Here is a 22,842-nt window from a genome sequence, read left to right as displayed (position 1 = left end):
CCGTATCGGTCCAGAGGCAAAAAGGAATCGGGACTTGTGGTAGAGATGATGGCAATCAGGACCCATGGTAGATGTGATATCTTTTATTAGACCAACAATATTTTTGCAAAAACATTTCTTTAATTGTAAGCTTTCAGGCACAAACACCCTTCATCGGGCACTGGAGAAAAGATTGTAAAAGTTCTCCTGGGTAGAAATGAAAGTTCGTATTTCATAAGATTTCACAGAGGTGTCAATAGATGGACAAATCCATTGTTGATTTAATAAAAGATCATCTCTACTACAAGTCCTGATTGCCTTTTCCTCTAGACTAATATGGCTACAACCTGGATACCAACTATTTTTGCAAGGGGCAGGAAGGCAGCTGGGGTCAAATGATTTTTTTTTTTTTTTTTTGCAAAAATCTGGTTGGTCTAATAAATATCACCTCTCCCATGAGTGGTGATACTCTTACAGATCATAAAAGGGTAAGAGGATGAGCCATGGTGTTTAGCAGAAGGCTGGTGCTGCTTGGGTCAGCCTCAAGCTCAGAGGCATGGGCAGACGCAGCTCTTTGAGGAGTAGTACCTTTTATGAGACCAATGAAATAGCTTGGGAAAAAATTGTTCTTTGCAAGGTTTTGGGCACAAACACACAGGCACTGGGAGTCTGCTGGCGTTATTGGAGTTCTCCAAGGTAGAAAAGCAGCTGGGGATAGTTGAGTGGCTCTGTGCACGCCTCAGGGGTGAGCAATCAGGAGTCATAGTAGAGATGATATCTTTTGGTAGATTTTTTTGCCAAAAAAAAAAAATTTTAAGCGTAAGCTTTTGGGCGCACACACCCTTCGCCAGGCATCAGAGCTCTTTTCCAGGCCCCATGGCAGAGCAGCCTGCCAGACCCGCCCCTCCCGGGCTTGGAGCCGCGCCTGCGCATTGCCCCTCTCTCCCCCCTCCTCGGACATGCGCAGAGACCACCCCCGGCCGGGCCGAGCCCCGCGCCTGCGCAGTGCGCGCCGTCCGCCTGCCCGCCCGCCCGGCTGGTGTGTGCGGGAGACAAGATGGCGGCGGCGGGGGCCGCGGCGTGAGGGGCCGAGCCGACGCCGAGCAGCCGGGGCCGCGGGGGCGCCATGGCGCTCAACAGCGCCCAGGTGAGGCCCAGCCCCGCGCGGGGGGCCCGGGGGCCGCTGGCGGAGCCGGGGGGCGGCGCTGGGCGCGGGGAGCATGCTGCTGGCTAGGCCCCGCGCCCTTCTGCGGCCTCATTCAATCGCCTCGCGGCGGCGCCGGCGCCTCCCCGCCCCCTCCCTCCCGGGGCTGGGGCCGCTCCCGCTCCTCCGCTGGCTGCGCCGGGGCGACCCCGCCGCGTGCGAGTGCGGGTGTGAAGGGACGGGAGGTTTGCGGACAGGACCGGGGTGGGGGTAGAGGGTGCAACACTAATGGGGGGCTGCTTTTCTAATTTCTTTTCTTTTTTTCTTTTCTTTTCCATTTTTTTCCTGATTTTTTTTCTTTTCTAATTTCTTTTTCCTTCTCTTTTCTTAATTCCTTTTTCTCTCTTCTCTTCCTTTCCTTTATTTTTCTAATTTATTTTTCCTTCTCTTTTCCTGATTCCTTTTTTCTCTTCTCTTCTTTTCCTGTCTCTTTCTAATTTCTTTTTTTTTTCCTCTTCCTTTTCCTAATTTATTTTTTCCCTTTTTTTCCTTTCCTTTCTTTCACTCTCTGCCGGGCCCTCAGGGCTGTCACTTCCCCCCCCCCCCCCCTTAAGTTGGAGCAACTCCCACGTTCGGGTAGCTCTGTTTGTCTGTGTGTCTTTGCCAGGCCCTGGTTTTTCAGAACTAACCCCCCCGCTTTTAAAAACTTGGACCAACTCCCTTGTTGGGGTAATACTAGCCAGGCTTTCCAATGCAAAGCTCTCTGCCTCGGGCACAGGAAGCTGTCTGCTCTGGATGAAATGCCCTCCCCTCCCCTTTCCTTTTTTTTTTTTTTTTGGAAGTTGGGGGAGGTTGAAAGGTGTCCCAGTAGCTTGCTTTGGGCCTCCTGCCTTTGCAAGAAGAAAAGGCAGGGGGCGGGGCAGGCAGGGGTTGGGGCGGGGCGGGCTGGGGCGGGACAGATGTTTGAATGGGCAAGGTGGAGGTTTGGGGTTTTAAAGAAGGGTGTAAAGCAAAAAATGCCTGCGCGCACTGACGGGTGCTTCTTTTTGTAGGCAGATGAGGTTGTTTGAGTCAATCGGATATCTTTTCTTAGACCAACTCAAATAGTTGGAAAAATGCTTAGCAAGTTTTCGGGCACAAACGCCCTTTGTCAGGCTGAGGAAGCATCTTTTTGTAAGCATTTATCTTGCAGGGGTGGGGGCACGCCAAAGTTTTCGTGAACTTGGATGCCTGCTGCCCATTGTTTCCTGGGGTTGGGGGAAAATGACATTTCATTTAAAAAAAAAAAAAAAAAAAGTGTTAAACCAGAATGGTCATATACTAGGTTTTGTTCTGTTTTCTTTCTGAAAGTTATTGACTAAAAGATACATCTCTAAGAAAACTTACTATTAATTATAGCATTTTTTTTAAAGCAAAATTTATACTTGATGAAACTACTCTAGTTGCATTTTTGTCAGATCTGATTTTGTAAGCTTTTTTTGGGGGAGGGGGACACTTAGTGCTTGGTTTCTTTGCCTTGTCATTGTAATTAAAGTTTCTGCACCTTGTTCATTTGTACTTAATGTATTAGTACATAGCATGGTGATTATAAAGTTTTATGCTCCATAACTTTGCAAGAGCTTGACCAATACATGGTAATTAGCGAGCAGACTACAACTTGCAACCTTTGAAAACAGAAATTGCAAGGTTCAGCTTGCAAGCATTTTTGTTTTCTTCTCCATCCACCCTGCTCTCAGTCCCTAGAGTTGAGAATAACAGGCATTGTATACAGGTATTTTTATTCGAGTGTCATGTGAAAACTGAAAGGCAGGTTTTCATGATGTACCGCAGATCTTGGTTCATGTCCTGATGTTTCTTGTTGAGAAACAGAGCTGATCAATTAGTAGAACTGCACAATACTTAAAAATAAACTAGTTAAGTGTAACATGCCTTCAGCGTTGTGTTGTTTTGTAATGAAAATCATTAAGGCCCTGATCCAAAAGAATTTAGTTTAATTTTACATACTCTTGAGTATTCCTGTTGTCAGTGAGACTGCTTTTGAGGTAAAAATCAGTATATCAAAGTCAAGATTTAGGGCCATTTGTGCATATCTTTAACAAATAAGTTGCTAGAACAGTTTTGCCAATGGTCTTGGTAAATTTATTTTTATCACTGGATTTTACTCATCTGTATTTCTTAATATAGAAAGGTATTGCTTTAAATGTTTGAAGTAGAGAGATGAGTGTAACTTGGCAGGAAAATGACTTCTGAGGGCATCCTCAATAGAAGTTTATGGAAGGCTGAGGTGAAGAAGAAAAGTTCCTTATATGAGCGAAGGTGAAGTTTTTGATGCAGCTGTGTTACTGTTTTTTAACTTCATTAAAATGTATTGGTGTAAAGACTGAGGAAAAAAAGCTTAATATGAACAAAATGTTTCAAAATTGGAACTCTAAATCACATTGTTTTATTAGCCTTGTAATATTGCACATGGCATCATGGAGACAGGCAAGCAGCTAAGAGTATTTGTCTTCCCCCATGATAGGTATATTTGAGTTTGATTGCTAAAAATAGTTTGTCACAAAGGAAAAATCATAATTTGCAGCTCGGGAAGACTGTTTTGAGAAATCTGAACTATGCAGCCTAATTTGCACAACCAGTGTTCTCATACCAAGAGATTTTTAGCAGGATGGGGGAGACTAAACATAGGTTTTCATTACACATATAGTGCTTTTATGTCTGTTGAAAGGAGAGTGTCTGACTCGTTGAAAAGCTCAGTTTAAAATTAGTTTTGATGATCTGTACAAAATGAATTTGAGAATATCCCAGCACAGTTCAACTGCACTGGCTGCTTGTGCTTTTTAAAATTATTATTCTAAGAAGCTATTTTGTAATCATCTTAGTTAAACACTTAAGAATAGTTGTCACGTTGTTATGGGTGTGTTCTGAACCTATTTCAAATCTATACAGTGATTTTTGGTTCTGGGTTGGCTGCTTTCTTTTCAAAGGTAGATCTCAAAGTAAACCAGTTGTAGAAGAGATTAGGCTATTTTTTAATATTATAAATGCTTGAAATTATATTTCAGTAGGGAAACTTCCCAAAAAATCTCCCTTTTAAAATAAAAATGAAACTTCAATGGAAGTGTAGAAATTTCTTTACAGGAAAATGGCTGCAATGATAGTCATGAGTCCTGTGAACAGTTCCTGGCTTTGTATATGGAACTTGTGAAGACAAATGGGGAGAGAGATATAAAGGGAGAATGCTCAGAGAACAAAATAAGCAGAAACAATTTAGTCTGGTAGTAGATAAATTTTGTGTCATACTGACTGTAACATGACTAAACTGAAAACTTATGAACCAGTTTGCTGTGGGGACTTCGTCAATTCTAGATCGCAGCACTTTTTAAAAGGCCTTTTTATTGTTGATAATGTATGTCTTTAATGAATCCAGTTTCCACACTGTCTAATTAGAGTGTGTCTGTTGTCTAAGCATGCTGCTGCTTCTTCCATTCGGTTATTTTACTAGTTCTAAAGCTGAAGGGGAAAAATTGATTTCTCATATAGATGAACTGAAGCTGTTCAGTTTCTTTTTTTGGTGTGATACATGTGCAACATGCTGTGTCATACAAAACAGACAAATCTGTTGTAATAGAGCTTGCTGGCCTTGGTCCAGTGGATTATAGTCATTTGTCACTTTAATGCCATTTCAGCAGTGTAGATAGATGTTCATCTCCAAAGAATTACACATGCTAGAACTGCAGTTTTTCTTTTGGTGGAAATGCTTTCTTTGTGATCATTTAACATACAACTCAGGATTTAGGAACATTGTATGGAACAAAGATGCTTCAGAGCAGAAAAGCCTCATGGGATATTTTGATGCTTTTAAAATTGGGATTACAAACCAGTACTCTGTTGTGTAGCCATAAGGTGGTTCTTTTACGAAACAGGACTATAAAGACTGCTGATTTGGGATGGTATTACCAGTAATGGGGAATGGGTGGGGTTGGGATCTTTTATTTTACCGGGTTTGTCCTACAGTGTAATGGATAATTCTTCTAAGTAATTTAAAATATAATTCTATCTGAAAGTTAATATTAATGTGTTCAAAGTTTAACTCTTTAAGCTTGTCTGTTCACATTGGTTCAAACAGTTTTTTGTGATATGGAATGATTTAAATGGGGATGATCCTACACTGAGTGGGAGGGTTGGACTAGATAACATCAAGGCTCCATCTAGCCCTATTTTTTTGTGTTTTTAAGTGATAATCAAAGTGATAAGGAAGCACGCTAGTTTTCTGACTTGTACACAAAATATTGAGAGTATCTAGCTTATTTGCATGTATTCTTAATATCAATATAGTATTTACATTTCCCCTCCCCCTTGGTCTGAAATAACTTGTATTTAATATTTAGGCAATGATGCAAGGCTAGTCTGTTTTTTTTCCTTGTTTTTTGATGATAGTTAAGTCTGAGTGGTGCTGCAGGCAGATCCAAAGAATGTATTAAAAACTAGTTGCACTCATACTTATGTATCATGTGGGTTTTTGAAAACAAATTGTAATGGGTGCTCTTTCTTGTAGCATACTGAAATGTAAATAAATGATCATTACTATTTTGTGGGTGTGATGCAAGTTATAGTTTCTAAATTTACATTTACATGGGCTTCATGTTTAGCAAAACACATCCTCAGAGAGTTTATATCTTAAGGAAGGAGTGGTGGTGGAAGCACTCTTGCTGTGCTGTTGTAACAGCACTATTTGGAAATCATTAAAAGTTCAATATTCTGTAGCTGTCTTTGAAAAGTAGTTGGGGGATTGACATGGCTTTGGCTTTGCAGTCATGGACTTTACATGGGTTACCAATCTGTGTGGTTGGAAGTATATTTTCTGCCTTGTGCACTTCTGCATGCTGTCACATTTGAATAGGTTGAACTGATTACTGTTTGGTATGAGCTGTAGTTAAGGAAATATCACTTTGGTTAATGATGGGGAAGGACAAACATTTTTATTTAATGCTTAAGTTTTCTTAATGAAGGAGGATTTGGAAGCTGTTGAAATGGAGAAGAGGAAATACTCTCTGTACCAAAAACTCTGCTGTACAGACATACCATAAAAGTAATGTGAGCAAAACATCTAAAAGCAGTCTTAAAAAAAAAAAAGTAGATTTTCTTCCAGTGATTTTATGTAGTAGATGTCTCACATCTCCTTCCTCCCTCAGAACAGGACATAACATACTAGCTAAAAGGACAGCACAACAGTAGTGGTCTGTATTTTTTCAGTGCAATGGATAGGATTTTTCTTTTTATGCATCATTTACAACTTACTGCAGTAATTTTAGGAAGTCAGGGTATTTCCTCTTATTCTTTTCCCTGTGAAAGCTACAGATTTGCAATGATTTTATCAGCCTTATTAAAAGTAAAGCTGCTGCACATTTTTCTCACAGAGAGAGTGTATTTGTGGTGAAACTGTAAGCTTAACTCCTTTGCTGATATCAGTGATGTGCTTACCCTTCATAGTACTTCTGTCTTGAAAGTAATGACTGTTTTCAAGGGTAGTCAACTCTTTTACCATATACAGCATGTTACTTACCATGTGCATAGACCTTTTTTTTTTTTAGTGTAGAAAAACACTAATGCAGACTTTGAGGCTCCATGTATGCAAGAAACCATGCTTCTTTAGACCTCCAAGGCACTAGATATTGTGCTACAGACTTGACTTCTGGTGTGCCTTAGAAGTTTGTTTGGCTGATCTGGTCTGCTGTAGTGGTGGAAAAGTTACAAATTCAGAAGCAGCTTCCCCTGCAAGCCCAGAGGTAATGGGTGCAGATCTAGAAGAGAAGGGAAGGAAGATATCGGTGAGTTGCATCATGGTGTGCGGGGGTACCACGAATACTGTTTTATTCCAGGCTGGATGTTAGGTAGAGTTAAAAGAAAGTAAAAAGGAAATGGTTGCTCTGAAGGTGGAGACTCAGTTTGATTCAGCTGCCTGTCTAATTATGTTTGTATTGCATTACCAATGTGTACTTTGAGGGTGCATAGTAAAAGACATGCTTCATCCTAAAAGCATGAGACAGAGGGATGGGAGGGTAGAGGGGCACAGAAGTACAGACATGTTTGACATAACAGGTAGCTAGAGTTGGAAATAGGAACCAGGTGTCTTGAATCTCAGGCTAGTGCTCTAACAATTAAACCATGCTGCTTCAACTGAGGCATTGGTAACCAAAATCAGAAATAATGCCACTGCAGGGTGAAAATCCTCTCTCTCTTTTTCCCCTTGTCTTCATAAAAATATAAAGCCCAGCTCTTTGAATTCCTAGCTCGTGTTCTACAATTCATTGGTATAAAGCCTAAGATGTGGTGTGTTGAAAATCAAAAGTAATTATGAAGTGTTTTGGGAGAATGATTAAAATGTAGGTCTCTAAACATAAATTTGAGTTTTAGTAGGGGAGAATTAGCTTTATTGATTACATTATCTGTAGATTACAAACAACAAAGCAGGAGCTATGTAATAAAACTGGGAGCGTGAGTTGCAAGGCAGAAAAGATGAAATTATAAAATTTGGTTAGTCACCACCTATATTTTATTCTCAGCCTCAACAAAAAATCAGTTTGAGTAGCTGCTCAACAAAGAAACCTCCAAAAAGGTCTTAAATCTTGTGTTTGCAGACAATGTTAATTATTTTCTCAGCCATTTTATACGTAAGCTTGTGGAGGGGGGGTAAAGACAGGGAAAGTGTATTCCTTCTAGTCTCTCGGCTTCTTATTAACATTACGACATTATGATGTTTGCTGCTATTAAGGAAATTTAGCAGTTGAAATATGTAAGAGCCAGCAACACGCATCCCCTGTGTTCTGGGGACCACTAACAGGTGCTCTGTGGACAACAGCGTCTGCATTTTTGAATGGATTAAGATGTCAGTGTAATCAGCTTGCTGCATGGCATTCAACACCAGTGTGGTGCTTGGCTAAACCCCAAGTTTTCGAGTAATACATCATATCATGCTTTGTGTGTTACTTGAATGTGCTTCAGAACGACTTCTTGCATGATAATCATTGTGTTTAAATTGTTAGTTTTTACTTCATCCAACCACAGAGGGACTACGGCCAAAGGCCAGAGGATAACTCTTCCATAATCATTTCAAATGTAAGGTTCCAACACATTCCATATGCTTTTGGAATAATCAAAAGTTATAACACCGAGTTTGCGTGAAGTCAGGGAAAATGATATTCTTGTTCACCGAAGTCTTGTTATTAGTATCCTTCCACATTTTGAACTGATTGATGTGTAAGTAAATAAGATAGGAATGACTCTGGTGCTATTTGATGTCTGTATGGCTTAATAAGACACACTTCCAAAGTGGATGTGAAACCAAAGATGACAACACTGTCTGCTTAGAAGCTTTCTTTTTTAATGTGCTGATTAAAGGTGTACAATTTCAAAGTGAGGAATATCCTGGCTTTACAAATGACAGGTCACAATCTATAGAAATCTTATTCTGTGGGTTTAAAAGAGTATTTTACAGTTTTAATGTTTTACTAAGTTAATTTCATTTCAAAATTTGGAAGAAGGGAAGATATGTTAGCTTGTTATCTTAATAAAGTGAGGAGTTCAGTATTTCCTATATTCTGCTTGTTGATATGTGCAAAAGGAACATAAAGGACCACAGGAGAAAAACCAATGTAAGAATAGTAAAGGACAGTATAATAGGTAGTAAAACAAGCATAGTTTTTGTATATAGTAAGATGATAACAAATTTGAACTTGGAGCTCACAGTGTAAAAAAAAAAAGAAAAAAAAAAGGTAGGTTGTAGAAAGTAATAAAAAACTGTCTCCATACTTGTACGCATTTATGTTTAAACAGATTTCTACGTTTTTCAGTATAAAAACTCTGAGTAAGTTTTAGTATCCTTATGTTTTGTTTCAATGATTTTCAAACTGTTCTCATGCAATGCATATTTAATATATAGGAATTTACATGTTACAAGTAGAATGAATCCCAAATCTATTAGACAGTTGAAATTTTCTCTTAAGGGGAATGAATAACTCTCATTATTTGGATTTTTAAAACTAGGCAAAGTCTTAGTACTAGATAATGATCCTGCATAGACAAGAGAAGATCCTAGGTCATCGTAAGCCACTTTTAAGTTGATTAATCAAGCGCTGTACTAGTAAAGTTTTCTAATGTAGATATTTCATCATACATTTAGGATTAGTGACAGAGCACGCATTGCATCTATCCACAGACCAGTATCAGCATGTGCATTTAAACAAGGCACCAACTGCATGTACAGGTCTCCTGTGGAAGAGTCCAAAGAGAGTGTGACATGTTAAGTCATAGCATTTCACTAAAATTCTGAAAGGTGCTCAGATGCTGCGGGTATTGTGATGGATTAAGAACTCATGTAGAATTATGAAGAGTTCATTAGAAGAATGCCACTCAAGTTGCTACTTATGTACCAAAAGGAAAGAAATGGCAGAAATAAGGTTATTTGTGAAATTTTGATGTAGTCCCTTTTTGTATACACCTCATGATACATAATTTTATTGCTTGAGCATTTTTTTTTTTTCACAGGACCACTGGCTTATTCAGCGTGCAAGGTACAATGGTATACATTAAGCTTTATTCATCTTTTTTTATTGTTTAATGTGTGGTCCAGTACTTTATTTATTGCCCACAATTCAAACTCTGCTCTAAAGGCAGTTACTAACATCTAGCTTTTTTATATTGGTCAACACAATAGCATTAGCATTTTGTAGTGCTCAGGTGTTTTCAGACTTTAGCTCCTCCTATTCGCTTGCATTACAGTTCTGAACATTTAGTGCTTCTGCAAATTGTGTTCTAGCTGGACAACACAACAAAGAGGAATGTACGTTTAATATTTCTTTGAGAAGCTCAGGTTCAGTGACTTGTGAACATCCCATGGGGACATTGGCACAGGCACATGGAAATTTTAGTTCTCCCTGTTTAGAGTTAATTGCAAATTCATTCCCAAAGCATGTCCATCTTGCTTTGAATGAAACTTTTCATCATCTAATTAAAGAAGGTATCATGGTGTGCGTGCAGAAGAGGCTCAAATTTAGATTGTGTACACGTAACCTTAATTTCAGCACATCCAAACTTGACATGACATGTCCCTTAAGTTTTTTGGTGTAATTTCTTCATTTTTTGTTTTGTTTTGTTTTTAAAGATAAATTTAAGATAGTAAATTTCATTGGGTATATTCACATTGGCATCCACAAGGTTGGAAATTTAAGATGTGCAGCTCAGACCTTTGCTATTTTAGTTACAGTGGTAATTGATAACTAGGGACCTACCTAATTTGCAGCAACTGCCTGCCAATTTCATGGGCAGAACACAGGGCCTGGCAGCCATTTCATGGGCAGAGCGTGGTGGGTCCTGGTGGCCCCATCCCTTGCAGCTGATTGGCTGAGGCCTGTCTGCCATGGAGTCCCACCCCTTGCCACCAATTGGTGGAGAGGGGTGAGGCCACATGACAGACAGCCCTCACAGTCAGTCAGGGGCAGGGGTGGCAGCCATCTTGCTGGTAGGTTTTTGAGTAGGCAGCCCCCTGCCTTTCCTGCCCCAGTGGTAGTCATCTTGCTGGTTAGCATTCAGGTAGGCAACTCCCTGCTTTTTCTGCCCCCTCCCTCTTTCCAGTATCCACCATGAGGACTACTGAGCCAGCATTTTATTTTCCATGGCTTTTTTTTGCCCCCTGCAGATTTTGCGAGCATTGCCCGGATTTGGCAAAATCCATGAAAACACAGTTGTGGTAGGTTGCTATTGATAACTCTAGTAAGTTGTTGACTAGCCCTTTAAAAAAAATAGTTAAGACATTTACTTGGCTAATGGATTTCACAGATAGCTAGCTGATGGTGAAGTAATGTCATAATTTCAGAATCTTGGTTTCTCTTCCAGAGGGGCGAAGGGAGAGGGTTTTAACTAATGCAGACTCTTCTGCTCTCTGTCCACCCAGAATTTGTCCCCCTCTGCTGTTCTCTCCAGCCTGCCTGTTCCATTTCACTTGGTTCCTTATGTGCTTCTTACTTGGCAGTCAGTCCCTGCTACTAGGCTTGTTCTCCAAATCTTCCCTTTTCAGAGCCATTCTGAGATGCCTTGCAATCCCAGTTTCTCTCCTTTTAACGGCTCCTTGTCCTCTTTGGTCCCAATATTGTCAGACATGTTGTACTAATCTACTGTCTCTACTGCAATTTAGTTTTTGTCCCCTTTTACAGTCGAATCAGAAGGTGGCCTTGGTGTCAGCGTTCCTATCAGAAGCCATTACAGGGGTAGTCTGCCTTAATTCTTGTAACTGTCATCCAGTGAAATTTTCCCCGACTGTGCTTTCAGAAATGGCTTGATTTGTACCTGAAGTTATCTTAAATTCAGTCCAAGCTGGATAGTCAATGTGAAAAATTTCACTCCTAATTGTTGAGCTTCCTGAGTTTTGCATTGGGGAGTGTTTGAGAAGCTTAATACTAGGCCCTGTAACATAACAGCAGGAAAAATGTGGTCTTCCCAGTACAGGGGTGGGCAAAATGCAGCCTGCTAACTGACTGTATCTGGCTTGCAGGTCAGTGGCCACAAAGTCATAGGATCTGGCCTGTAGACAGCCAGTGGTTCTGGCTGCAGCACTGTGTTGGGCTGGCAGGCACATCCTGGCCCCATCCACAGCTTACAGCAGCTGCTGCCCCATGTGCCCAAAGCAGCGTCAGGTACACACTGGCATCAACTTTGGGCTTTGCCTTCAGGTTTCCACCAGGGATCAGGGCAACTGCCTGGGACCACAGTTGACACGCTGATGCAGCAGCATCACCTGCAGACCCGGGAGGATGCCCCAGTCCCCAGGGGGAAGCTGCCATCTGCGTCCATAGCTGTTGCTGGCACCTGCACAGTGCTGCTTCTGGTGCGTGGGCTGGGAGCTGGTGTAAGCCGTCGGGCCATGCTATAGGTGCAGGACTGTTGTTGGAGGGGTGAGAGAAGAGGGTGGGGAAGAAAGAGACAGAAATGACCCTGCCCCTGGTGAGGGCACCAGGCAAAAGCGGGACCTGGCAGTGGGTGTACTCGCTGCTTCTAGAGCCCTTCTGGTGGCTGTGGCTGCCTGGAGCCTGCACTGGGGCTGCCTTGTGGTTCCTCCCTGCTGCTGCCTCTGCCATCTCCAGGCTGTTCCAGTGCTGTCTGGAGTAGAAAGCCCAGCCCAGCCTAGGGCTGGGATGCTGGAGGACTCTGGTTTAACTTAAACTAGGAAGGGGTCTGGGGCAGGAGTTGCATAAACTGGTTTGACCCAAAACAGTCAAGTCTGACGCTACTTTCAGCCAGGTTTATCTTAAACCAGTTTCTGATCACTTAAACCAGTTTATGTGCAACTTCTGTCCCTAGCCCCTGGGTGCCCTTCTAATCCCCTTTCCACCCAATTGGCTGCTTTTTTATTTTTATTTGGCTCCCTGCCTGATCTGCTCTTGCTTTCTGTTCCCTGTCCTGTCTGTTTCTGTGCTTCCTGTCCCTTTCCCGGTCTGCTGTTTGCACGTGACACACAAGCTGCCTGTGCCACGTGTAGCCACCCCTGTTCTAATCCATGCCAAAACCAGTTTGTTAATGACTCATCTTCTCATTTTGGATTCAACTGTTAACAAAGTTTAGCAGGGCCAAAGTATTTACAAGCTTTCTGGCTGTAGATTGCTTTAAAGGGTATACTGGATATAAGCCACTTGCAAACTGTAATTGTGTGTTGGTTTGCCTGAAATAGGATCTTATGTTACCAGATCACCCTAATTTGCATAAATCTGTTAAACAAAATTTGGGTTTGCATAAAAGTTGGAGTTTATTTAATAGAAGCAAACTTAGAGCCAAACCACTTTGTTCCATCTTCTAATTGAACGAAACGGTATAAAATAACATTTAAAAAAATGTTTTAAAAATTTTTTGTTGGCCAGTATCATGACAAAGTGCTATATCAGGAGTCATCAACCTATGGCCTGCAGACCAGATCCAGTCCATCAAGACAGGATCTGGCCTGACGCAGCTCAGGGAATCAGCAGCACATTCTCGCCGTGGCATCTGAATTCCATTACAAGTTTGGTCACAAAGATATTAACAACAAAAGGCTGTACCCAGAACCTCTCTCCACGTAGTTTTGTGAGTACCATAAGTCTAATGATTGCTTCAGTTTTGTATTGAGCTGAATTTACGTAGAAACATAGAATCAGAAAATTAGGATTGGAAGGGGGCTCAGGAGGCCATATCTAGATCAGCCCCCCTGCTCAAAGCAGGACCATACTCAACAAGACTATCCCATCTGAGGCTTTGCCAAGCTGGGATTTAAAAGACCTCCAAGGATAGAGACTCCAAAACCTCTCTGGGTAACCTGTTCCAGTGCTTTACTACCTTCCTTGTGAGAGAGTTTTTCCTAATATGTAACTTAAACTTTTCATTGCTGCACCTTGAGACCATTGCTGCCAGACCTCATTCTGTCATCTGCCATCACTGAGAGCAGTCCATCTCCATCCTCTTTCAGCCCCCCTTCAGGTAGTTGAAAGCTGCTGTTAAATCCCCTCTGTCTTCTCTTCTCCAGCCTTAATAAGCCCAGTTCCTTCAGCCACTCCTCACAAGTCATGTGCCTCAACCCCTGAACCACTTCCAATTCATTTCAGATTTGGTATTTTGGGTGCCGAAACAGCTGCCGAAATGTCACACGCCCTACCAATCTTCTTGTCATAGAAGGCAACCAGGTTGGTCAGGGATGACTTGCCCTTAAGTTGCTCCGATTACTACAGGTATCAGGAAATCAGTCCCCCTCTTTGATTTGCTCTTGCTTGCTGATGTTAAGCTCTCTATCCCAGATGCTAAATTTTCTACCAAGCACCTCTTTGCTTCCTTCCATGCTTCCCTTTACCCATAGGAGCAACTTCCCATAATTATCTTTATTGTTCTCTAGATATCTCCTAAAGACTCTTGGTGTCATGCTTATAAATAAAGTTAAGCTGCTTCTGTGCTGAGATCTCTCTGCCTGTCATAAGGACCAGTATTGTGTCCCTGTGATTAACTATTTGTTTCTGTCAGAACATTCTTATGTAGTTTGTAAGTTGTCTGAAGTAAAAGGTATATTTTTATAATCAGTTTTTACATATGGTGTAGCACGAAGCCCTGGCCTATGTCTAGGGCTTCAAGGTTCTGTAATATAAATTAATGACCTAGACCATTAAATCCATTTCAGAAAAGTGGGATAAAACCAATTGAGTCTAATTTAATGCAGCTCTAGCTGCTTTGCTTTTTTTTTTTTCTTGTGCAAAACTTGTTATTTATCTCTGGCTGATTGCAAATCAGTTTTTAACAATGGTTTTTATTTTAAACTATAAGATCTCATAGAGCATGTTTAAGCCACAGTTATTGAAATTGAATATTCATCTGCTTTTCAGATCCATTTCTTATAAGCTAATACTCTCTGTTTGCATTTCTAAAATGTATTTAACTTGAGTGCAAGGTAAATGGATGAAGAAAGTGTTATTTTAGGTAATTTAGATTATACATGCTCTACTGCAAATTAAGGCTTTGGTGAATCCCTTTGTAGAACAACTAATGAGATTCTTTCCTGGATGAATGCCTTCAGCTTTCCCAGAATCCTAGTGCTCTGTTGTTTAAAACAGTTACATGCTCAGCCCTTCCAGATGTGAACAAAGTATAAAGTGTTGGCATCCTAAGGCATCTTTTACATCAAGATCACAAAGTTGAGTAATACCAGCCTCTCTGATGCCAGTGTTTCTGTAGTATCATAGCTGGCAGGCAGGGGGGTTACTACTATTTTGAGATCCCTGAGATAAAACTGCTTCTCAACCCTCTTTCATATATTTGGACAGATTGTTCACTTCGAAAGATGGGAAACTTGTTGCAGGTATGGTATCAGAAAGCATTAACTGTTTTGCATTTGTAGTAGTAGAAAAGTATTACTTGAAAGCTTAGGTTTCTTCATGCTGAAGTGACGAGCAGGACCTGCCCACTAGGAAGCCAAATAGAATTGGGTGTATTAGTTAGTTTAGCTTATTTTTCCTTGAGTAGGTTTAGTCCATAGATTGATAGGGGTTGGTAAATTGTTCATGTCCCATTTCAAGCCATTGGGGAAAAGTCTGTCTCACGTTAATGTTTATATATGAAAACAGTAATTAGAAGGTTTGTATGTGATATTACTACCATTTTAGTTTAGTTTTGACCTCTCCTAATACTAAAATGGCACTGTAAGAATTGTTTTCTGTTGGACTCAGTGGAAGATTTGCTTTTATTTTTTAGCTGAAAGAACAGTGTCAGACCTGTTATGTATTGGTGTAGAGCTTTGGTATGGAGGGAGAAAAGAATGTATGTGGGAATGAGTGTGGTTTGTATAACAGCTTTTAAAACTAGTTGGGGGGTTTTTTTTTTTTTGCTTTTTGCATGACTGCATCTAAAATGTCTCATAAAAACAGAAATTAGTTGTGATTCAGGAAATGTTTATGTTAGAAATATTTTTGTGAGGTGTTACATGTTAACTGTAATTCTTATAAATACACATTATTTAGTTATATTTGAAAGAATAAGCCCAGCTTTACTTCCTTGATTTAAGTATTTCAGTTCAGATCATTGAAATTATTTAGGGTATATATTTTTGAGAGATTAAATGCAGCTTTTGGGTGCTTTATGCCTAGCAGTATTATGTATTGGTTCTTTAAAAGATTAACTCTTTTTGCCACTTTCAAATGTTGATATTTTTGTTGTAAGGATTTTACATGCGTATTGATTAGTTTTAACACTGATAACTTTTTACATGCCTATCTAAACCCGGAGCTGAGTTGCGTCTCTGTAGGCTCTGGCAGGCATTACATTTATGACACAAGTAATGTTAGTCTGGTTTTTATCGCTCTTTGAATTGAATGTATGGTGTACTGTACTCCAGTTAAGCTACCCTCTCCGTACTGATAGAGCATAAGAACTAACTTCCAAACTGAAGTCCAAGCTAGTGAGTCTGCTGCATTATAACCTTATTTACTGACTTTACAGTATCTTCTAGGCATCTGGCTATCTCTTCAAACCACTTACGTAAAACCTTTGACAATTTTATTATGTCCTCCATTATGCCAGGTACCTTACTGTCTTTTTATCATCTGTATATTGGACAATATTCAGCTAGTCTGACCTCCTATCGTTCTAAGAGACAGCATCAAGCTGTGTGAAACCAAATCTGGGTATCCTCATGAGGAATTATTACCATTACCTACATTAATATTCTGTCAGTTTTTCTTTCTTTTAATATAAAAGCTTGTAGTGATGTTACTGCTGCAAAACTGTTAGTAATACGACTTATAAAATCCAATTACTTTCCTCAAAGCAGAAAATTCCTTCTATTATGTTACACTTTTTTATAATTTTGTATATAGTAGTTTCTTAAATGTATCTTTAGAATTTATAAACATACTACAGCCAGTAGGAAAATTTTGGTTGTTTCCAGGGAGGGTGTCAAGTTTGGTCAGTTTTTTTGTTTATTCAGATTATGCATTTCTTGTGACATTGCACATATATATGCTGTTTTACAAACTCAGATGTAAGTGTTGCATATTTAATGGTACCCTCAGTTGTCAGTAGCCCCAGCACAAACATTTTACATTTTGCCATGGAGCTAAAGAGTTCTAAGGTGTGGACTTCTATAAACCATTGCAGCAACTATGTCTTTTCAAGTTTTACAAAGATTTAAACTTTGACATTTACTATTTGCTAAACAGTCCAGTGTGGTTTTTCATATTTCAGTAAAGAAAGGGAAAGAAAATGGAAGCATAGGTGATAATTTGTTTCCGAAAGTATTTGAATTTCACACTTTGTTTTGGAATGTAATGGGGCTGGTCTTGCAAAGCTTTTGGCTTGTTACTAATTATATTAATGTGAATGGTTCCACTTAAGTCGAAGGTTATTTGGTATGTGTTACCGAAAGATGTGGAATCTGTTAATATGGTTGCTTCACATACTGGTGTTGTGGCTGTAGCTGAACTGTGGAAGAATACAGGAACTTATCCCTTAAGAGGAGTTTTTCTGCAATTTAAGCAAATCTAAACATAAGAAAAACTGTAAAGAAACTCTAAAATTGGCAACTTTTTCCTTCTCTTGACTTCCTTAATAAAGCAGTATTTCTTTATGATAAATGCGCTGTTTGCATTCAGTGGGGCTATTTATATGTTGAAGTATTGCAGATTTTGGTACTTGGATGACTATTATTTAGATAAATATACTGAGTGTTACTGCTTTAGTATCAGACTGCTTAGTAAATTTGGAAGAAAATTAATCTTTGTTCTGAAAGGTGAGTAGGTTGGGTGTTTTAGTTTCATTCTTTTTTTTTTTTTATGGGGGCAAACAGGTTGTCGGTTCTGTATAAATAAGTTGCTTAAGTTTAACCAAATTGATTTAGAGTTGTCTCTGGTCCTTTGTGCACACTGGAGTTCATTCTGTAATTATAGTTAATAGGATTGTAAGGAAATACTGCCATGTAGATAAAGCTGTAGAAATTATGTAAATTTCCCAAGGCAAAGCAAAAAAAATTGAGTGAGCTGAAATGCAAAATTTAAGATTTGCTGACTTCAGTTGTCACTCAGAACTTTAAAAATACAGTATAACTTCATGAATACAGCATGGACCCAAGCACCTGCCGAAAGTGTGAAAACTCAAGATTTTTGAAACTGGAGTGGCGGCCAGTCCTGGAGCAGCGGGTGAGCGTGGGAAGGGTAGCAGCTGGTCCTGGAGCAGCGGCCACATGCGGAATGGTGGTGTGGGGTGGTGGATGACAGTGGCAGCTCCTGTGTGCAGAGTTCCCCCTCTGCTGCTCTGGGACCGGCTGCCGCTACTCCCCTTAGGAGTGCCATTTTAAAAAGTACTGGATTTTCAGTAATTCCAGGTTTTTGATACCTGGGTTTATGAGGTTATATTGTACTTTTTTTATGAACCCCTCCCCCCATCCCATTAGTGTACCAAGTGTAAACTTTTATGTAACATACCTTTTTCTTTTCTCTCTTTAGTATATTTTTGGGGAGTTCAGCCCTGATGAGTTTAATCAGTTCTTTGTGACTCCTCGATGCTCTGTTGAGGTAAGACCTTTTATCTAAAGTACAATGCATGTTTCAGCAAAATGTCCTATAAAGAAATTTTATTTATCATTTTCAGTTTAAATTTTTTACAAGAAAACTGATAGCAGTTTCTCCCTCTCCCTCAATATATACACATAGATATAGAATCTAGAGAGACATAGTTAGCCATGTAAGTTTTAAGTTGAGTAGAAGACCGGGTAGATTTGCACCTTACAGATTGGTAATTCTCAACCAGGGTACTACCAGATTTTTTTTAAGGGTGTTGTGAGGAGGTTATCAGATAAATTAAGCAGATAAATGCAGGTTTAGGATTGTTCTTGCCTGAAGATCCCCTACCCCTACTGCCAGGGCCCTCTGCAAGGAAGTAAGCATTATAATCTGTAAATTTGTTTTTGAAATCGGATGCCACTTTATTAACAACATTTACTGAGGGATGTCTTGAGCTCCAGAAAGTTGAGAACCACTGATGTAGACCAGGGAAGCTCAACTCCAAGCCTGTGGAGCTGTGTAGTCTGGCCTGTGGGGCTCCCCATGGGTCTGAAAATTTGATTTAAGATTTTGTCATCTGACACTTAGTTTGTCAGACGCTGTGAAAGTAAATGTTGAAATTAAAGAGCAAGTTGGTAGTAGCAAGATGTGGTGTTCTGTGTTTGACAGCGATAGCACGACTAGTTGTAATTATTTATTTTTCTCCTGATTACTGCATTTGTTGATTTGAAGTCCTTTCACCAGATTTTTTATTATTCGTATACCGAACCTTGGCAATTCAGGCTCTGTTTTTAACACAATATGTAGGAGTCATTTGACTTACCAAGAAAAGAGCTGACAGAGTATTCTGCTCACATGAGGGAGCTGGGAATGAGGGATCAGCTAAATGAAACCAGTAGTTCTGCCTTGATTGACTTTTCAGAGATGGAATAGCAACTCTCAGGGCCATTCCTGGATCTAGGCATAATCTTGGATCTCTTGAACTTTGGCAGGAGAATGGCTCTTTCCCTACAAAGACTGGCATAGCCATCTCTCACAAATGCACTAATCTACAAGGCACTCTGCCAAGGTCTTGTCTGCAGAACAGGCTTTTTGCCAGCAGATGACAGCCACCACAAGGAAGTTGCCTGTGTGCCATCACCTATATAGCTTGTGTTTTTGTACAGCATGAGCAGCGATATGGCTCCATTACAGCATCCATGCTTGTCAGGCATTGCCCTCTGGGAGGTACCATCTGTTAAGAGACTGCAGTAGCTGGCAGAAAGCTCTGGGTGGCAGCAGAAACCTGTGTTGCTGTTCTAGCTAAGTGAAGAGCTTCTGATATCCTAAGGAAGCCCCCAAATATCCAAACACCAAAAACTCCCTCAACTTGATCCATATATGGAGATGTGGGGAAATGCTATTGCTCAAAATGCAGTTTTTAGTAACTAGTAGCTACTATCTATCTTCTTAATGTGGCTTACTAAAATTCCACTGTAATTAGTTTCAAGTTCTTTGCAGCAAAAAAAAAAATCCCTCTTGTATGTTGCTTTTGTTCCTGAAAGTAGTGAGAGAGGGTTACTAGAAGAATAAAAATAGGTTGAAAAACATCAGCAAAAGATGGGGAGGGGAGAGAAAAAGGATAGAGCAGCAAAAAGAAGGTATGACGCAAGTTGTGAGTAGACACTGTCAAACTTTCATGGCTTAGAAACCTGGATGTAAATGCATACTTGCTGGATTCACATAAGTTGCCCAAGGACAGGTGGGTTCTGTTATCCCAGCATAGAGTATTATGGTGGTAGGTCAGAGGTCTAGTGAGGTAATGCGAGCAAGATAGAATTGAGAATAGTTTTATTGTACTTGATTTGAGTTTTTAAAACTCTTCAAAGACAACGATATCAGGCTGAAGCAGAACTGGGAATCCCAATGACAAGCTTCTTTTATGGTTCTGTCACAGACTTCTGTTTGGACTTTAAGCAAGTTACATGAAAAGAGATCATCTCACTTCTCATTAAAAAAAGTAGGCACTACCCTCCACCCTCTTAATTTGTGGTATGCTTTGCTGTCTGGGGTGGGGGGCATTTCTAAAGTGAGCGGCTTGACAGGTTAGTGACTGTGATTGTCCTTATCCATTTCTAATTGTGATGAATTAATTGGTGCAAAACATGAAATTACAGTTTGAGAATGAATGTGTATGCAAGTATAAATCCAAGTTAGTCCTTTGGAAAACTGGATATTAACAATGAATATCAGTGAGCTATTTCTAAAGATCCAGCTATGAAACTGATATAAAATGGTACAAATATTTTGCTTTGCCTTTTGGTAAATGTCATTGTTTTTTTTCCATGCAGCTTCCTCCATATAATGAAACAGTTTCATGTGGTATTAAATCTGCAAGTGAGCTTCATGACGGTAATGAAAACATTTTTTTCTCTTTATTTCATTTTCAGGTTGTTGGCTTTTCTCAAGAGTGTTTTTATGCCAGAGGTTGTCTTTAAATGACTAGTTCAGCTTGATTTGTATGTACATGTAAATACATTTGACAAGGGTGGGCCTTGCTGCTGGGTCCTGCTGCCCCTGGATCTTGCCGCTGGCTCCTCTTGGGGCCTTCTGCCGTTGGTGCCTTGTCATCTTTGACAGGCAGCCAGGGGCAGATTAGAAAATTAATTATTAATTTGGGGGGGGTCCTGCAGGCCAGGTAGGATGGCCTGGCAGGATGGATCTGGCCTGCAGGCTATATTTTGCTTGCCCCTGGGTTAAGGTGTATTAATGTCTTAGCCAATAGTATCCAAGGGAGTGATTTGGTCAGTGTGATATCCGGCCACCTTTTTGATTCCCTATCCTGAAAGACCAAATACCCATTTATAGCTTGAGTCAGCTAGAGGCAGCTTTTGCTTTGGTTCTAGAACCAGGTCTTAAACTCATATGGTGTCTTAACTGCTTTGTCACCACACACTTATGGTGCACTTATGCAAAGAGTTGCACTTTCACCTGCCCCTGGTGTAGAAGTTTTAACACTAGTATATTTTGGCAGCTGCAGTACTAAGATACCTTTTCAGGTTTTTGCTTGGTTGTCTTCGTTACCTTCTGTTTCTGCCTGGTTTAGCTGTTTTTCTGGAAAACGAAAGTATGACTTGATATAAAATGTATTCCAGAGCTCTAGTTTAAAGCCTTACTGGTCATGATACTTCTCTCTTTGAATACACCTTTCTTCCCCCCCAACCCCACATAAACTATTAAAGGAACCTGCTGGGTTTCCTATTTCACACACAAATAGGACCTTCTATGTAAGAGCATATAAGCTAAAATGGAATGAAACGCTCAGGTGGAGTTAGTGTAATAACACTGACATGACATATTAACCATGTAACCACTCCATAATAACAAAATGTTGCTATGCTGATGGTTCTGTTTAGCAGTGAATGACAGAAGTTTTGACATGTGTTAGGAATAATCACCTTCTGACTAGAACTGTGTGACACCTGGTGCATGCTAATTGATATGGGTTTGCAATTTTCACTCTGACACATCGACATAATGCAGTGTAACATCTGCAAGAGGCATCTTGGCACAGTACATTATTCTTCAGGTGCATGTCTTGCAGTCGACACGGAATTAGATCCTCAAAACACTAGGATGAAATGAAACAAAACTGTCTGGAAGCATAGTGAAGGATACAAAAAAAGGGTGGCTCTTTCATATTTTTCTTTTAAAAAGCAAGTAAATGTATTAAAATTAGTCTCAGAAATAAATGACTCTGGAAATGATGCTGTAATCCTCTACAATTCCTGTTAACCAGAGATCCTGCATGGATTTAATTTTTGGAAAAAGTCTGAATTACTTTTTGGTTTTCTCCACCTCAAAATTACTATAACATGAGTACTCTTTTATTTTTACCCCTGAGTATCTGATGTAGGAACTTCCTTTTAAAATCTCTTGTTTCATTTTACTCTCAAATGCACAATTGTATTCCCACATAGAATTTAGCAAGCCAAATCTTAGTCTAAAACCAGATTTTTCTAATCAGGATTTAGGAGGAAAAATATACTGCTCAGTTGGTTTTTAATTTTTCTATTAGTGGATCTTAGCTATGGGAAGAAAATAGATTTCAGTAGTTTTTAAGATAAGGAGCTCAGGTTTTTTCCCTAAGCATGTAATATTGACCACTGGTTCACTAATGTTAGATCTGAAGGACTTTGCCTTCAGTAATCAGTGCTGCATTTTAGTCCTATAATATAATGGGCACAAAAGCTACTGCTAATAATCCAGACTCTTGCTTAAACTAAAAAATATGATAAAAATAATTCAAAATCAGTGCAACTCCCTGTAATGTACTTCATTGTATTTGGTGTGGAATAGGGCTTCAAGAAGTTGTGTGATCGCATGCAACATGATTATCTAGCTGTGTTTAGGTAGTGGGTTGAGCTCAGCCATGAATTGAACTGACTAATCATTACTGTTCTTGCCTGTTGTGGGAGCAGCTTCTGAATGTTTTACAAATATTTTTTTTGTCACAAAAGATGAATAAATGTACATTTCTGTGACTTCTCTGCTCCCAGAAAGGAATGTGTGCCCTTTTAAAACTAAACACTTTTGATAGCCTGTTTTTCTTTTTACATAATCATCTGGAAAATAAGTATACGTTACTGTACTAGTCGTTTTCAACCTTTTTTTTATTTGTGGACC

The 22,842-nt window shown here is 39.9% G+C and overlaps 1 protein-coding gene across 1 annotated transcript in view; it reads left to right on the top strand.

Moving 5' to 3' along the window:
• Positions 1 to 978: 978 nt before the first annotated feature.
• The window catches only part of USP10 (ubiquitin specific peptidase 10), a 55,549-nt gene continuing 33,685 nt past the window's right edge, over positions 979 to 22,842 (top strand). Inside the window, exons 1-3 of the mRNA XM_090061978.1 lie at positions 979 to 1,126; positions 18,121 to 18,189; positions 20,508 to 20,568. Of these exons, the coding sequence (XP_089918104.1) occupies positions 1,106 to 1,126; positions 18,121 to 18,189; positions 20,508 to 20,568 (151 nt within the window). The 5' untranslated portion in view covers positions 979 to 1,105. The remainder of the gene's footprint in view (positions 1,127 to 18,120; positions 18,190 to 20,507; positions 20,569 to 22,842) is intronic.

Source organism: Crocodylus siamensis, chromosome 9, assembly GCF_052110815.1.
Source record: "Crocodylus siamensis isolate JL-2025a chromosome 9, ASM5211081v1, whole genome shotgun sequence".
Classification (NCBI taxonomy): domain Eukaryota; kingdom Metazoa; phylum Chordata; order Crocodylia; family Crocodylidae; genus Crocodylus; species Crocodylus siamensis.
This window is presented reverse-complemented; position numbering and strand designations above follow the sequence as displayed.